Source organism: Vespa crabro, chromosome 2, assembly GCF_910589235.1.
Source record: "Vespa crabro chromosome 2, iyVesCrab1.2, whole genome shotgun sequence".
Taxonomy (NCBI): Eukaryota; Metazoa; Arthropoda; class Insecta; order Hymenoptera; family Vespidae; genus Vespa; species Vespa crabro.
Genome location: NC_060956.1, coordinates 14716618 through 14733778, shown reverse-complemented (window position 1 = coordinate 14733778; position 17161 = coordinate 14716618). Strand labels below are relative to the sequence as shown.

At 35.1% G+C, this 17161-nt stretch overlaps 2 protein-coding genes across 2 annotated transcripts in view; both read left to right on the top strand.

The window, feature by feature from the left end:
* LOC124422215 (microtubule-associated protein futsch) overlaps nucleotides 1-12731 on the top strand; it is a 43704-nt gene extending 30973 nt beyond the window's left edge. Inside the window, exons 8-11 of the mRNA XM_046958345.1 lie at nucleotides 9-1302; nucleotides 1348-8719; nucleotides 8893-10100; nucleotides 10198-12731. Of these exons, the coding sequence (XP_046814301.1) occupies nucleotides 9-1302; nucleotides 1348-8719; nucleotides 8893-10100; nucleotides 10198-10367 (10044 nt within the window). The 3' untranslated portion in view covers nucleotides 10368-12731. The remainder of the gene's footprint in view (nucleotides 1-8; nucleotides 1303-1347; nucleotides 8720-8892; nucleotides 10101-10197) is intronic.
* LOC124422214 (DDRGK domain-containing protein 1-like) lies at nucleotides 10367-16719 on the top strand. The gene is made up of 3 exons (XM_046958344.1): nucleotides 10367-14310; nucleotides 14921-14942; nucleotides 15633-16719. The coding sequence occupies exons 1-3, from the start codon at nucleotides 14201-14203 to the stop codon at nucleotides 15717-15719; spliced, it is 219 nt and encodes a 72-aa protein (XP_046814300.1). The 5' UTR covers nucleotides 10367-14200; the 3' UTR covers nucleotides 15720-16719.
* Nucleotides 16720-17161: the final 442 nt, after the last annotated feature.

The following is a 17161-nucleotide window of genomic DNA, read 5'->3' as shown; positions in this document are numbered from 1 at the left end:
CAGAAAAGGAAAAATCGTCATCATCTGATATACCGAAAGAAAAATCGCCGACACCGGAATTACAAAAAGAAAAATCTCCTTCGTTAGAAGCAGAAAAGGAAAAATCACCATCACCTGATATACCGAAAGAAAAATCGCCATTACCGGAAACACAAAAAGAAAAATCGCCGACACCGGAATTACAAAAAGAAAAGTCTCCTTCGTTAGAAGCAGAAAAGGAAAAATCACCATCACCTGATATAAAGAAAGAAAAATCGCTTTCACCGGAAATACAAAAAGAAAAGTCTCCTTCGTTAGAAGCAGAAAAGGAAAAATCGCCATCACCTGATATACCGAAAGAAAAATCGCCATCACCTGATATACCAAAAGAAAAATCGCCATCACCGGAAATACAAAAAGAAAAGTCTCCTTCGTTAGAAGCAGAAAAAGAAAAATCGCCATCACCTGATATACCGAAAGAAAAATCGCCATCACCTGATATACCGAAAGAAAAATCGCCGTCACCGGAAATACAAAAAGAAAAGTCTGCTTCATTAGAAGCAGAAAAGGAAAAATCACCATCGCCTGAAATACAAAAAGAGAAATCGCCGTCACCGGAAATACAAAAAGAAAAGTCACCTTCATTAGAAGCAGAAAAGGAAAAATCGCCATCACCTGAAATACGAAAAGAAAAATCGCCGACACCTGAAGTACAAAAAGAAAAATCGCCTCCGTTAGAAGCAGAAAAAGGAAAATCGCCATCACCTGAAATACAAAAAGAAAAATCGCCGACATCTGAAGTGCAAAAAGAAAAATCACCTTCATTAGAAGCAGAAAAGGAAAAATCGTCATCACCTGATATACCGAAAGAAAAATCGCCGACACCGGAATTACAAAAAGAAAAATCTCCTTCGTTAGAAGCAGAAAAGGAAAAATCACCATCACCTGATATACCGAAAGAAAAATCGCCATTACCGGAAATACAAAAAGAAAAATCGCCGACACCGGAAATACAAAAAGAAAAGTCTCCTTCGTTAGAAGCAGAAAAGGAAAAATCGGCATCGCCTGAAATACAGAAAGAAAAATCGCCGACGCCGGAAATACAAAAAGAAAAATTGCCTTCGTTAGAAGCAGAAAAAGGAAAATCGCCATCACCTGAAATACAGAAAGAAAAATCGCCATCACCTGAAATACAAAAAGAAAAATCACCGTCCCCGGAAATACAAAAAGAAAAATCTCCTTCGTTAGAAGCAGAAAAGGAAAAATCGCCATCACCTGAAATACAAAAAGAAAAATCACCGTCCCCGGAAATACAAAAAGAAAAATCTCTTTCGTTAGAATCAGAAAAAGAAAAATCTCCAGTAACAGAGATGGAGGAACAAAAGTCTCCTACGCCAGAAATACAAAAAGAAAAATCTGCTTCACCAGATGCAGAGAAGGAGAAGTCTCTTGCGTTAGAAACGGAAGAACAGAAATCTCTTATACCAGAAGCTCCAAAAGAAAAATCACTTTCCCCAGAAAAAGAAAAAGAAAAATCTCCACTACTAGAGATGGAAAAAGAGAAGTCTTTGACGCCAGAACTACAAAAAGATAAAGCGCCTTTACCAGAGAAAGAAACTGAAAAAGAAAAATCACCAATGACATTAACAGAGAAGCAAAAATCTCCTACACCAGAGGCAGAAAAAGAAATATCTTCACCAGTAGAAATACAAAAAGACAAATCAATTTCACCACAAATAGAGAAGAAAAAATCTCCTGCTTTAGAGGGAGAGAGGCAAAAATCTCCTACACCAGAATTAGTAAAGGAAAAATCACTTTCCCCGGATTTAGAAAAAGAAAAATCACTTTCTCCAGAATTAGAAAAAGACAAAACTCCTCTTCCAGAAACTGGAAAAGAAAAATCTCCATCACCAGTAATAGAAAAAGAAAAAGCTCCAAGATTAAAAACAGAAAAACAGAAGTCTCTTTCACCAGAAAAAGAAAAAGAAGAATCACTTTCGCCAGAGATAGAGAAGGAAAAATCTCCAGTAACAGAAGTTGAAAAGGAGAAGTCATCGTCACCTGAAAAAGAAAAAGAAAAATCTATTTCGCCTATTGTGAAAAAGGAAACATCTATTCCATCAGAAAAGCAAAAATCGCTATCACCTGAAGAAGACAAATCCCTTATGATAGAAGATAAAAAAACAAAGCCTTCTACTCCTGAAGAACAAGAAGAAAAATCTCCTACATCAGAGGCACAAAAACAAAAATCTCCTTCACCAGTATCAGAAAAGGAGAAATCTCCAGCTGCAGAAGCAGATAAACAGAAATCGCCTTCACCCGTATCTGAAAAGGAAAAATCACCTGTAGCAGAACCAGAAAAACAAAAATCTCCTTCACCAGTATTAGAGAAGGAAAAATCTCCAGCTGCAGAAGTAGATAAACAGAAATCGCCTTCACCCTTATCGGAAAAGGAAAAATCACCTATAGCTGAACCAGAAAAACAAAAATCTCCTTCACCAGTATCAGAGAAGGAAAAACCTCCAGCTGCAGAAGTAGATAAACAGAAATCGCCTTCACCCGTATCGGAAAAGGAAAAATCACCTGTAGCTGAACCAGAAAAACAAAAATCTCCTTCACCAGTATTAGAGAAGGAAAAATCTCCAGCTGCAGAAGTAGATAAACAGAAATCGCCTTCACCCGTATCGGAAAAGGAAAAATCACCTATAGCTGAACCAGAAAAACAAAAATCTCCTTCACCAGTATCAGAGAAGGAAAAACCTCCAGCTGCAGAAGTAGATAAACAGAAATCGCCTTCACCCGTATCGGAAAAGGAAAAATCACCTGTAGCTGAACCAGAAAAACAAAAATCTCCTTCACCAGTATCAGAGAAGGAAAAATCTCCAGCTGCAGAAGTAGATAAACAGAAATCGCCTTCGCCCGTACCGGAAAAGGAAAAATCACCTATAGTTGAACCAGAAAAACAAAAATCTCCTTCACCAGTATCAGAGAAGGAAAAATCTCCAGCTGCAGAAGTAGATAAACAGAAATCGCCTTCACCCGTATCGGAAATGCAAAAATCACCTGTAGTTGAACCAGAAAAACAAAAATCTCCTTCACCAGTATTAGAAAAGGAGAAATCTCCAGCTGCAGAAGCAGATAAACAGAAATCGCCTTCACCCGTACCGGAAAAGCAAAAATCACCTGTAGTTGAACCAGAAAAACAAAAATCTCCTTCACCAGTATTAGAAAAGGAGAAATCTCCAGCTGCAGAAGCAGATAAACAGAAATCGCCTTCACCCGTACCGGAAAAGGAAAAATCACCTGTAGCTGAACCAGAAAAACAAAAATCTCCTTCACCAGTATCAGAAAAGGAAAAATTACCTGTAGCTGAAGCAGAAAAACAAAAATCTCCTTCACCAGTATCAGAGAAGGAAAAATCTCCAGCTGCAGAAGTAGATAAACAGAAATCGCCTTCACCCGTATCGGAAAAGGAAAAATCACCTGTAGCAGAACCAGAAAAACAAAAATCTCCTTCACCAGTATCAGAAAAGGAGAAATCTCCAGCTGCAGAAGCAGATAAACAGAAATCGCCTTCACCCGTATCGGAAAAGGAAAAATCACCTGTATCTGAACCAGAAAAACAAAAAACTCCTTCACCAGAATCAGAAAAGGAAAAATCTCCTGCTGCAAAAGCAGACAAACAGAAATCGCCTGCACCTGTACCGGAAAAGGAAAAATCACCTGTAGCTGAACCGGAAAAACAAAAATCTCCTTCACCAGTATCAGAAAAGGAAAAATCACCTGTAGCTGAACCAGAAAAACAAAAATCTCCTTCACCAGTATTAGAAAAGGAAAAATCTCCAGCTGCAGAAGTAGATAAACAGAAATCGCCTTCACCCGTATCGGAAAAGGAAAAATCACCTGTATCTGAACCAGAAAAACAAAAATCTCCTTCACCAGTATCAGAAAAGGAAAAATCTCCAGCTGCAGAAGCAGATAAACAGAAATCGCCTTCACCCGTATCGGAAAAGGAAAAATCACCTGTAGCTGAACCAGAAAAACAAAAATCTCCTTCACCAGTATTAGAGAAGGAAAAATCTCCAGCTGCAGAAGTAGATAAACAGAAATCGCCTTCACCCGTATCGGAAAAGGAAAAATCACCTGTATCTGAACCAGAAAAACAAAAATCTCCTTCACCAGTATCAGAAAAGGAAAAATCTCCAGCTGCAGAAGCAGATAAACAGAAATCGCCTTCACCCGTATCGGAAAAGGAAAAATCACCTGTAGCTGAACCAGAAAAACAAAAATCTCCTTCACCAGTATTAGAGAAGGAAAAATCTCCAGCTGCAGAAGTAGATAAACAGAAATCGCCTTCACCCGTATCGGAAAAGGAAAAATCACCTGTATCTGAACCAGAAAAACAAAAATCTCCTTCACCAGTATCAGAAAAGGAAAAATCTCCAGCAGTAGAAGCAGATAAACAGAAATCGCCGTCACCCGTACCGGAAAAGGAAAAATCACCTGTAGCTGAACCGGAAAAACAAAAATCTCCTTCACCAGTATCAGAAAAGGAAAAATTACCTGTAGCTGAAGCAGAAAAACAAAAATCTCCTTCACCAGTATCAGAGAAGGAAAAATCTCCAGCTGCAGAAGTAGATAAACAGAAATCGCCTTCACCAGTATCGGAAAAGCAAAAATCACCTTTAGTTGAACCAGAAAAACAAAAATCTCCTTCACCAGTATTAGAAAAGGAGAAATCTCCAACTACAGAAGCAGATAAACAGAAATCGCCTTCACCCATACCGGAAAAGGAAAAATCACCTGCAACAGAGTCAGAAAAACAGAAATCACCATCACCTGAAGTAGAAAAGGAAAAATCACCATCACCTGAAGTAGGAAAGGAAAAATCACCGTCAATTGAATCAGAAAAACAAAGATCGCCTTCATCCGTATCGGAAAAGGAAAAATCACCTGTAGCTGAACCAGAAAAACAAAAATCACCATCACCTGAAGAAGGAAAGGAAAAATCACCGTCGATTGAATCAGAAAAACAAAAATCTCCTTCACCTGTACTGGAAAAGGAAAAATCACCATCAGTTGAATCAGAAAAACAAAAATCGCCTTCACCCGTACTGGAAAAAGAAAAATCACCTGTAACTGAACCAGAAAAACAAAAATCTCCTTCACCAGTATCAGAGAAGAAAAAATCTCCAGCTGCAGAGCCAGAAAAACAAAAATCACTGTCTCCAGAAGTAGAGAAAGAAAAATCTCTTGTGTTAGAAGTAGAAAAACAGAAGTCTCTTTTAACGGAAGCAGAGAAATCAGAGAAACTTATATTCTTAGAATCGGAGAAGGAAAAATCTCTTACATCTGAAGTAGATAAGCAGAAACCGACAACAGTAGAAAAGGAGAAATCTCCATCTTTGGAGAAAGACAAAGAAAAGTCATTATCGCCAATGACAGAAAAGGAAAAACAAAAGTTACCTTTATCAGAAACTGTGAAGTCTTCTCCAGAGAGCGAAAGGAGAGAAAGGTCTCCAACTCCAGAAAGTGGAAAATTACGAAAATCAATGTCGCCGGAAATAGAAGATAAGACCAGGTCACCGACCGGAAGTGAGAAAAAATACGAAATCGATGCACATTTATTGAAAGATGATGTGGACGAGAACGTTCCAAAAGACAGGTCACGATCGCATAGTTTATTTGAACCAGGAGAGAAAACACCAACGACTCGTTCTCGTGCAGCAAGTTTGTACGAGGATAAAATACCAGACAAGTTAAATCTTCAAGAAGGAGTAAAAACGACTTACGATGAAGAAGAAAAGAAAAAACCATTAGAAGAAGAAGATGAAGAAGAAGAAGAGGAAGAAGAATTTGAGTATAAAGATAGACAAAAAAGAAGTACAATTGGTATTACCGGATCGATTCACGAAGAATTTGAAGAAGTTTATTCTAAGAGAACTAGTCAAGCTAAAGATGCTAAACAACTTCCCAAACAAGATAAATTCGAAGATGAGGCAGACGATATTATTAAAGTAACTGCCGAAAAGGTAGCAGACATTGAAAAGTATATCGTCGATGAGTTCTTAAACAAAAAACAAAAGATTACAATATCTGCGATAGAAATAATCGTGCTTACTTATGCGGTACCAGAATTTACAGTGATGGACATTATAGAAGATATTCTGAAACGGAGAAATCTTCGTAAAGAATCAGTATTGGACTTTGTCGACGAGGAATCCGATGAGAAGTCAAAATCGATGCCAGCAGGAATAAAACTGGTGTCGACTGAAAAAATGAGAGAGGTTGAAAATTATATAATTAGTGAATACGTTGATAAAAATAAAAAGATCACTAGTAAGATTCTAGAGGAGATCGTTTCTCTGAAAGGTATTCCTCGAAATTTCCTCATCATGATAATCCAAGAGATAACTGTAAGAAGAAAAATTCCAAGTGGCTTCATTATGGATGCTGAGATTTTGCAAGAGTCATTAAGAAAGACACCGGAAGATGAAGGACTTGCTAAGAAGAAAGAAAAGGATGAAGAGCACGATAAGAGTGTACGAGATTCAAAGAGCCCAAGTTTGAGTTCGGAACCAATCCCTTCGGACAAATCCACTCAAGATAGTCCGGTTCATTCAGAGCCACACATCGACGAAGAAATTTCGATTTCTGAAGAGAAACGTACCGAGATTGAACAATTTCTGGAAGAAGAATATATTAAGAAAGGACGAAAAATAACCGAAGTCATTCTGGAGGAAATAATCATGAGAACTTCTTTACCAAGATACATTATCCTCGAAATCATCGAAGAAATAATTATCAAGAAAAAACTATCACGTAAATTTATAATCGATGTTGAAATCTATCACGAGGACGAACCTGAAAGTTACGATAAACTCGAATATCAATACGAAAAGTCATCAGAAGTTGAACTCTCCGAAGCTGATAGAAAAATGTCTGGTGAGTACAGATTAGGAGGATATGCGGAATCAGCTGGTAGACAAATGGAAAAATCTATTCCAAGTTATCCGTTAGATTACGAGAGTCAATTTCACAAAGCTTTCGTTGGTGGAATGACAGAAATTCGTACGACTCATATAACAACATTGTCTGGAAAATCGACTCCAGATTTTGCTACTCGTGACGGTACACCTGACTCAACGTCTGAACCTACTGGATCCACCGTTGAAAGAACGGATGATAAAGGAATAAGACTAGTTGATCGAATTTCACCTGACAAACAACAAATTCTGATTTCTAAGGGTGAGATAACTGTTCAAAAAGTTGAAATATTAAAGGAGAGTAGAATCGGTGAACAAGAGATTCCTCCTGAGAAAGATGAAAAGCAAAAAGAAGACGAACAAGTGATTAGAAAAATAATCAAATGTGAAATTATCGAAGAGGAAGAACCAGAAATCGTAACGAAAGTAATTAAAAAAAGAGAAATAATCGAGCAAGAAGAACCAGAAAGTATCGATGAAACGTTAAAGAAAGAAACGGTAGACCAAACTGAATCTCGAATAACGACGAAGATCGTGAAACGTGATGTGATCGAAGATGAAAGTGAGTCAGAAATTATAACCAAGATAGTGAAACGAGAAATAATCGAGGAAGACGAACCTGAAGTAATTACCAAAGTGATCAAGAGAGAAATCATTATTCCAGAAGAGAAAATGTCTGATTTCCAGGATCACGAGATCGTGAAAAGAGTAATCAGTAGAGAGGAAACGCCAGAATCAGTTGAAACAATAACAACAAAGACCACGAGAACGATCGTTACAGAGGAACTTCCAACATCAAAAATATCTACTTCCGATCTGGAAAAACCAGAACTTTACACGTACACGATATCACATGAAGGTACATTAGAGAAGATGGATACATCTAGTTTAGGTGCTACCTATAAAGTAATCAGTCGAGATAGTACGCCAGAAGTTTCGAAGAGTGCCGAGGTTAAAAGAATCGTAACAACAGTTACGACGATTACTGAGCCTGATGGCAAAGTTACAACAAAGAAAGACGTGAAAGAAAGTAGCGATACTGTTGATAGCGAAGAACTCTTAGAGAAACTCATTGACTCTACTATTAGTGAAAAGACTGGTAAAGTCACAACGACTGAGACGAAAACTACTGAAGGATCGAAAATGGAGAAGGTTATCAAGGAAACAATAACTACGATGACGTCAACATCTGGTACATCGACACCAGATGTAAAAACTTTCTATGATTCTGGTAAATCGACTCCTGATTCGAAATTTGAAGAGAAGTCGGATATCATCGGTAAAGATCATTTGGAAAAGGTTGGAAAATTAGAACATTCGGTATCACCATCGGTACGTGATTTGGTATCAGACGAGAAAAGTTATTCAGGAAAATCCTCACCGGATATATCCTTGCCAAAGGACATCGTTTATAGTGGCTCTACTGGCAAATCAACTCCGGATATTCCAGTTTCTCCATTGGTTAGGGACGGTGCAGCAGTACAACCACTTGTATCTGGAAGGTCCACACCTGATAGAAGATCAGAAGGTCGATCGACGACCGCGACGCCTGAAGGATTTAGATCAGGCGAAGTAATTCGAACGATCATTACCACGACCAGAACTATGTCAGACGATGGTGAGATCATTACAACTACTAAAGAAGTTACGGAGGCTACCAATGAGAAAGGTGAAACGATAATTTTGGCTGAGAAAACTGATGTTAAGGTTGATGATCGTTTGCCAACCAAGGATACTGCAGAAATGGCGATCAGGTAAATCAAGTCTTTTATTTTCTAATCTATTTTTTCAATGATATACCTAAGTAGTCAAGTATAGTAGTCGAAGTACCTTTTTGATCATAAAACAAAATATTTTTGTTCTTAATTTTTTAATGAACGATTTATAATTCATTATTATTTATTCTTATTACAAAATTTTATTCCAGTAGTGCAATTGGTAGCATAAAAGGTTCAACGGAGTTACAACGAATAGGGAGTGTCAGTTCCGATGTCAGCAGTGACAAGGACAATATAAGACCAGCCAGTCCTCGTAGTGATCAGAGCAGTATTCATACCAAAGCCTCAACTCATGTCCTTGGTAGCAGCGAAGAAAGACGAATGACTTATTCCGACGACGAACCACCTAGTTCTCCTCTTTCTTCGACATCACAACGCGGTTATTCTCCACAATCGAAACAGTACGAGAGTTCTTCGGAGAAGGAAGAAGAAACGCACAAACCCATCGAATTTTCTGCTGCGGCCATGAGCAGTAGCTTTTATGGCGAATTACCAGCTGTACCTCCGGCGATGAAGACGTTCCAAGAAAGTGGTTTGCACAAGAGCAGTGATCCCATTTCCATTCCAGGTGACTTCACTTTCAAGAAATTTACCGTTGAGAAAGAGTATGCTGGTGGTTACGGAGAGAAACATGATACTAAAAAATATGTTGACGAAGCTGATCTAGATTTTGAAAAAGCTTTAATGGAACGGAAGGAATTAAAAGAATCAGCTGATTTCGGTAGCACCATAGCACCTAGATATACCAATGGAAGTCTTCGTCAAGAATTAACTCACGAATCGATGAAGAGCGATCATTCGTCATCTTCATTGGCCGGCGAGAGTTCTGAAAGCAAAAAAGATTCAAAGAAAGACCCATTGGAAGGATGGGGAACACCTTTAGGTTTACCTTCACCGAAACCACCAAGAAAGTTCAATCTTAAAAATCCAACGCAACCTTCAAACGAATTCTCATCGGATAATCTTAATTTCGACGTAACCAGCAACTGGGGTGAACCTTTGAGATTACCTTCCCCAGCACCGGTAACCACAGAGATTTCTAATAAAGGAGCACCCGGTACACCGAAAAAAGACAGAAAACAAGCCAAGAAAGTTCTTTCGGAGAATCTCAAAAATAAAAAACGTTCCGAGAGTCCTGGGAAAAACGAGAAGAAAATGAAAGATTCTAAGAACAAGGTTCAACCGGTTTACATGGATCTTACTTATGTTCCTCATCATGGTAATTCTTATTATACGTCCTTGGAATTTTTTAAGAGAATTCGTGCGAGATATTACGTCTTCAGTGGCACGGAACCAAGCCGTGAAGTTTACGATGCCTTGTTAGAGGCTAAAAAGACTTGGGAAGACAAAGATCTCGGTAAGTTTCGAAATAAATTATCAATATTGATTTATATTAAACAAAAAGTATACAATTAAACATCAATTTTTTTATTATTATTTTTATTTTTATTCAGAGGTAACAATGATTCCAACTTATGACACCGACACTTTGGGTTATTGGGTTGCCGATAACGAAGAAGCCTTGGCTGCTAATCATATAGATCTATCACCTTCGGCCTCACGATGCACGATCAATCTTCAAGATCATGAGACGAGCTGCAGCGCCTACAGGCTCGAATTCTAGGGAATGGCAGCCTGCTCAGCCGTAATAGTCGAGTTCTGAGCGGCTACCGGATAAACGCTAAAAATCCTCTAGTCAAAATCCGGTGCTATTCCCGCCATCGAAAATAGAAAAGAATCCGAAGAAAAAGAAGAAGAAGGTTGACTATTTGTCTTCCTTTTGCGTGTGTCCCGTATCGCGATTCCTCCAATCTTCTCCCCGGCATCCCGAGGAAGATGTGCTCGAGATCTTTTCGCAATTGTAGCTTTTACCAGATACATTTCTCTCTTTTTCTCTCTCTCTCTCTCTTTCTCTCTCTCTCTCTCTCTTTCACTCTCTCTATCTCTCTCTCGTTTGATATTAAAATTATTAATATCAAATTATTTTCATTAAATAGTTAAGTTTTTAAGAAAGTACTATAAATATCTTGACAAATATCTTATTCAATCTTTCTTGCGCTGGAAAAGCGCCATTTATACATCTTACACATATACATATAAAAGCTCATTAGAAAATACATAGATGCATATACGCACGTACATAATCTTACTTATCTTTGTCTTACGCAATTTCTGACCGCGAACGTTTCGACGTTTGCCGAGGACGTTCGTGTGTACCGTAAAAATATTCTGCCAAGGACTAGTGAAAGGCACCGAGCTATTCGATTATTACAAAAAAAGAGCATTAATAGATAAATGGATAAGTTCAATCGCGAAAAGATCATCGTGTAATACTGTGATTTGGGATTAGTACGTTAGATACCCAACAAATTGACTAGGATATTCAAATTCCCAAGTGCGACCTTATTCCGTAGTCGAACGTCAAAGCCCCAAAGAACGTTATCTACAAGTCAGTCTTAAATCAGAGAATGAGAAAATATATCATAACTCGTCCCCGCCCGCTCCTTGCCAACAAAACGAGATCGAAAGAGTACCTTTATAATATCACGAAAATAAATTATTCTTAATGGTTATTACAAAGGTAGAGAGTACTTCGAATAAAAAGAAGAAGCAGAAGAAGAAAAAAAATATGAAAGGACAACGTGTCGAACGTGTAATTGTTGTCGACCTCGAAATAATTGATAAGAAGGGATCCATTGAAGGCATTTATCGCGATCCCTTCTTCTAAACATCGTCTATACCGATATAACTTAATCATAAATGTCTTATTCGTGCGTAGGTAACAACAAAAATAAAAAAAAAAGAAAAAAGAAGAAAAGGAAAAAACGAAGTAAACTAACAAGAATCCAGAAGCTACCTACAAAAAATTAAGAAATTAATCTGTGTGTCGTGTTTCTATATCGTAGAATAGAAACTAGTGATACGCATTCCTGGACTTGGTCTCGTATTATGAGAATAATATAGAAACTGCTTCGACGGATACTAATTTTAGGTCGAATGCACCATTGAAAGAAATAAAAACTAAATAAATAAATAAATAAATAAATAAATAAATAAAGGTCAAGGTATTATCAAGGAGAAAGAGAGAAAGACAAAATAATAAAAATCATAAAGGCAAAGCCGATCTACGGTAGGCAGGGTGTTTCGTATTCTTTCTTTCTTCTTTTTTTAATCACTTTCTTCTCTCTTTCTTTGAAGACAAAAGAAAATACTAATAATAATAAAAAAGAAAAAAAGAAAAAAAGAATCAAAATACTTATTTTTTTTTCTCTCAACAGAAACAGAAAAAAGAAAACTACATAGCGTTTGTGGCGATGCGTTACGATACCGATTACTCGCGATACATCCATCCAAATAATGAAAACGAATTAACCAAGATAGTCCACGTTCGATAAATAAATAGAACATAAATAAAAATAAAAATCTATATATATATATATATATATATATATATATATATACACAAGAGGGAACGAGTAACTTAAGTTATATTATGAAAAAAACAAAGAACAAAAAAATCAGCATCGTTTCTCGTTCTCTCGGTTTAGGGTCACCTTATTAGGGGACCTTATTAGCGATAACTTTACTCAATCTTAAGAAGATGAAACGAAATTAAAACTAAGCCACGGTCGAGAAGGAAAAAAAGGTTCATGATTTTGATTCATTCACGAGGCTGACAAACTATTTACGAGAGCCAAACTCTAAGCTTAAGCTTCACTAAGCTCTCTCTCCACACAAACAATCCCTCGGTCTATGTTCTGTTTTTTTCCTTTTGTCTTTTTTTTTCAGAATGCGGCGTCTCTTGGATACATTATTCAGTTTTAGGAATGAAAAATAAAAAAAAGGAAAGAGAGGGAAAACCAAAAACATAAAAAAAAAACTAACATAAGAGAGAGAGAGAGAGAGAGAGAGAAAGAGAGAGAGAAAGAGAGAGAGAAAGGAATATATTGCTTTATGCTTTGCTAGTGATTCGAAGAGAGTGAAAAATCTTGTCTTTTGATTGTATTTATCGTCCGAATTAATCCGAGATAGAAAAATAAAAGGAAAAGAGAATAAGAAAGAAAAGAGGAGAAAAAGGGAGAGAAAAAATCGAAAAATTATACTTTTTGTACTTACTCCTTTGACAGCTAGAATTATTGCATTCTATTAAAAATAAATATTCAATATAAAAGAAAATGAAAGAAAAGAAAAAAGGAAGAAAGAATTAAAAAAAGAAAAGGTGCCGAAAAGATCCAATGGAGAGAAAGGGATGAGAAAAAATAATATCAGAGGGAACCAATGACATTATTTTTTTTTTTCAAAATATGGGGAAAAGACGATCGACGAACGATGGTGATAATGATGATGATGGTTTAGATGTGTTTGATGATGTTGCATATAGAAAAGACACGTTAAGAAGAAAAGAATATAAATGAAGATCTGGGTAAAAGAGAGAAAAGAGAAAAACCTTGAAAGTATTTGCAAACCATTCGAAAAATTTCATAATCAAAGAAATTCTAAGAATAAACAAAAGATAAGAAATTTTTACACGTTTAAAACGATAGGCCTCTTTGTACATCCTACTTTCGCTTATTGCGTTAAAAAACATCAATATATGTATATGTATATTACATGATAGATATATATATATATAATATTATACCTATTGGTATGATAAGTTTAATTGTTGTTCTGTAATACAGAAACAAAGAAAGCTGTTTTAGATGGGGATACGCCTAACCTCGTATATGCATACATATATACATATATACAAACATACATACATACATACATACATACATACATACATACATACATACATACATATATATATGTATATATATATATATGTATATAAAGTATAGAAAAGCAAGCAAAAAAGAATGAACGAACGAAGAAACGAGAAGAAAATTATCTTCGTTTCTTCTTTTATATTAAATCCTTGTATCCAAGCGCTTCGTCATTGAGCTTGATTGGACAATGAAATTTTGAACACAAATGAAACAAGATTGAGTTTTCGATTGAAAAACTTTGAGTATAGATCAGATATTTTTCAACGATTCTTAATGTCTGATCCGAATCTCACAAGAGTCTATGTATCCTAGCCTCGATAAAATGAAGTTACGATAGATAGAATAGGAAAAGAAGCAAAGAAAAGAAAAGAAATAAAGAAAATCACCAAAATGAAGATAAAGGAATGAATGAATTTCCGAACGTGAACATACATACATACACGCACGTACACACATACACAAAGAAGTGTGGATCAACGATGTGTAACAAAACTTTTCGGCACGAGATATAAATGTCATAAGGATCTTGATATCGTCCTGATCATGAAATTTTCATGTTTTATCTCAGCAGCTGTGCAATTGGTCCAATTGGATCAGAAACAGACTCGTAAAACTGAAATTAATCGTGAGAGTTCATGTGAACTCTAACGTACTCGGCATAAGAACATAGAAATGCTCGATATTCATGCGCTCTCGCCTAAAAAAAAAGAAAGACAAAGAAAGAAGAAAACGAAAAAGCCATCTCTCGATGGCCAAACAAAAGATGCAAAAGAGGATCCGGTGCAAAAGAGAAAAGTCTTAGATCTTCGGATCTAGGTCTTATAGATAGTACGTAAGTTTTTTACCGCCCAATTATTATTATTATTATTATTATTATTATTATTATTATTATTATTATTATTATTATTATTATTATTATTATTATTATTATTATTATTATTATTATTATTATTATTATTATTATTATTATTATTATTATTATTATTGTTATTATTACTTATACAATTTTCTTTCGTACGACGATATACGACGGTCAGCGAGGAGAAAAAAGAAAAAGATGAAAAAAAGAAAAAAGAGATGAGAGAAGAACATCTCCAATGAACTTTTTCACCACACCGTCGATCGTTCTTACTTATTTCTTTCTCTCTCTCTCTCTCTCTCTCTCTCTCTCTCTGTTTTTCTCTCTCTCTCTCTCTGTTTCTCTCTCTCTCTCTCTCTCTCTCTTCCTCTTCCTCTTTCTCTCTCTTTCTTTCTCTCTCTCTCTATCTCTATCTCTATCTCTATCTCTATCTCTCTGTGCCTATAATTTATTTATTTATTCACGAATTATTTATTTCTCTGTTCCTCGACTGCTATAAAAATATCTGTCAATCACGTTTTGTCGTCAAGCACGTGAATTATTAAGGAACGACAAAAAACTTGGAAAGGTGGGGAAGTTTAATGTGTCTTCTGCAAAGTGAATGGTTAATTAGATTAGATATCTAATTGAATCGAAAGATAACGAGAATTGTGAGAGAACGAAATCGATAATAACTGTTACTGAGATATGACTATTTACTATTAATATTATTATCGTTATTATTATATTATTATGATTAATATTAATACTATAATTATTATTATTACTATTATTGTACTATTATCATAAACGTCATACTTATTATGTTATTATTACAATCATCGTCGCTACTACTGCTAACTGATAAACATTATTGTCTACCATTTAATGCTAGAGCGTGTCATCATCATCATCATCATCATCATCGTTCTCTTTCACAGTGCGAGTCAAAGCCTTTTTTAATACGTACATATGTTCATATGTAAGGACTCGAAAGTGTCTATAGAAATTTGGGATAAGATGGATGGAACGGTAGAAGGAAAAAAAAGGATGTAGAAAGAAAGATAAAGAATAGTAAAAGAGAGGTGATGACGATGAAGTATGTACCTATGTATTTATGTATTATTTATTGACGAGTAATAACGACCAGCTATGTATCTAGGTAGGATGTTGAAATTATAAAATTAAATTTAACAAAAAACAAAGTATAACAAAATAAATGAGCGCGATAATGAAAGAATGATTAGAGAAAAAGAGAGAGAGGAAGAGAGGGAAAGAGAAAGTGACAGAGAGAGAGAGAGAGAGAAAGAGAACAGTTAAAGAAAGAGAAGAAGGAGAGAGCAAATGGAATTTAATGTCAAAGTAAAAAGAGAGATAATTAAATAATTAAGCATTAATAACGTGGAGAGAGAAAAAAAATAAATTCTAGGAATGAGCTTTCACTAAGAACAATTTAGATTGAAGTACGATGGGAGAAAGGATATATATATATATATATATATATGACAGCGAAGTAAAACAGAAAAACGGAAATAGCGAAGCAGATTTCGAAAAAAAAAGAAGAAAAAGAAAGAAAAAAAAGAAAAAGAAGAAAAGAAGAAGAAGAAGTGAAAAAAAAGAAAGGGAAAATACGTGAAAAAACGTGAGCTTCAACTCCTATGCGAGTTTCTAAATTTTGATCCTCGTAAAGGGTAAAGTGGGGGTGAGAATTCACAATTATTGGCGTGGATACTCTTTTTTGTTTTTCGAAAATATTGATTGAAACTTGGAATCGATTCATCGAAAGCAAGAAAGAAAAAGAGGGAGAAAGAGGGAGAAAGAGAGAGGAAATGGGAATAAGAAGGAAAAACAAAACGCTTCGCGTAATATGAAATTAATAAATTTCTAATACGGACTCTAGTCAAGAAATCTCGTTTCCTAAACGTAAAAAAAAAAATAAAAAAAGTAAAAAAAAATATCATCTAGTCATTCAATCGAAAGGTTTATTGTTATGAATGTGTAATGCCTAGACAGTGTTATATACGACAACGTTTTCTTCGCCATTTTATAAGGTCGCAGTTCTCACCCCTCGAAGCGCATCGGCGCATCGCGTTTTATTTATTTTATTTCATTTGATTTTTTTTCTTTCAAATAAACCAAATTTAAAAGCAAATAAGTAAAGTAAAAGAAAAAAAATACCAAGGAACATAAAAGAATTAAGATGAAGAAAGCTAAAAAATAAATAAACAAAACAAAACAAAACAAAAAAAAATAATAAACTTACTGTGGAGTGTTCATGGTGCTATGATTATTATTATTATTATAGAAATAACAATGTTATGCTATATGATACAAATAATAATATAATAAATATACACTATACCTTATAGAGAGCGTATCTCCCCGTCACTTCTCACATGCGTCCACAACAAAATGGTTAATTTATATTTCATTCTTTTCTTTCTTTTTTTTTTCTTTTCTGGTTTCTCTTCCCTCTCTTTCGCTAGATTTACTCTATTTACACACGAATATGTGTAATCGTCCAAAATAGTCGATTTACCCTAACGGCCTAGATCATATATATATATATATATATATATATATATATATATATATATATATATATATATATATATATATATATATATATATATATATATATATAATTACGAAACTATGATTAAAATACTATTTAAATAATGCCAGAGAAAAGTGTATTTATGAGAGAATAAATAATAAAATACAGAGATAAATAAAAAACAAATTTAAAAAATAAAAAACTATATACAATACTTTAGAAAAAAAAAAATAAAATCCCAATGTAAGAAA

What these genes read in the sequence shown, in the direction of transcription:
- LOC124422214 (XM_046958344.1), top strand. Translation starts at nt 14,201, where the DNA reads ATGCGCTCTCGCCTAAAAAAAAAGAAAGACAAAGAAAGAAGAAAACGA. An exon ending in ATCCGGTGCAAAAGAGAAAA is followed by an intron (nt 14,311 to 14,920) that starts GTCTTAGATCTT and finishes TGAATTATTAAG; the next exon opens with GAACGACAAAAAACTTGGAA. An exon ending in ACGACAAAAAACTTGGAAAG is followed by an intron (nt 14,943 to 15,632) that starts GTGGGGAAGTTT and finishes AGAGGGAAAGAG; the next exon opens with AAAGTGACAGAGAGAGAGAG.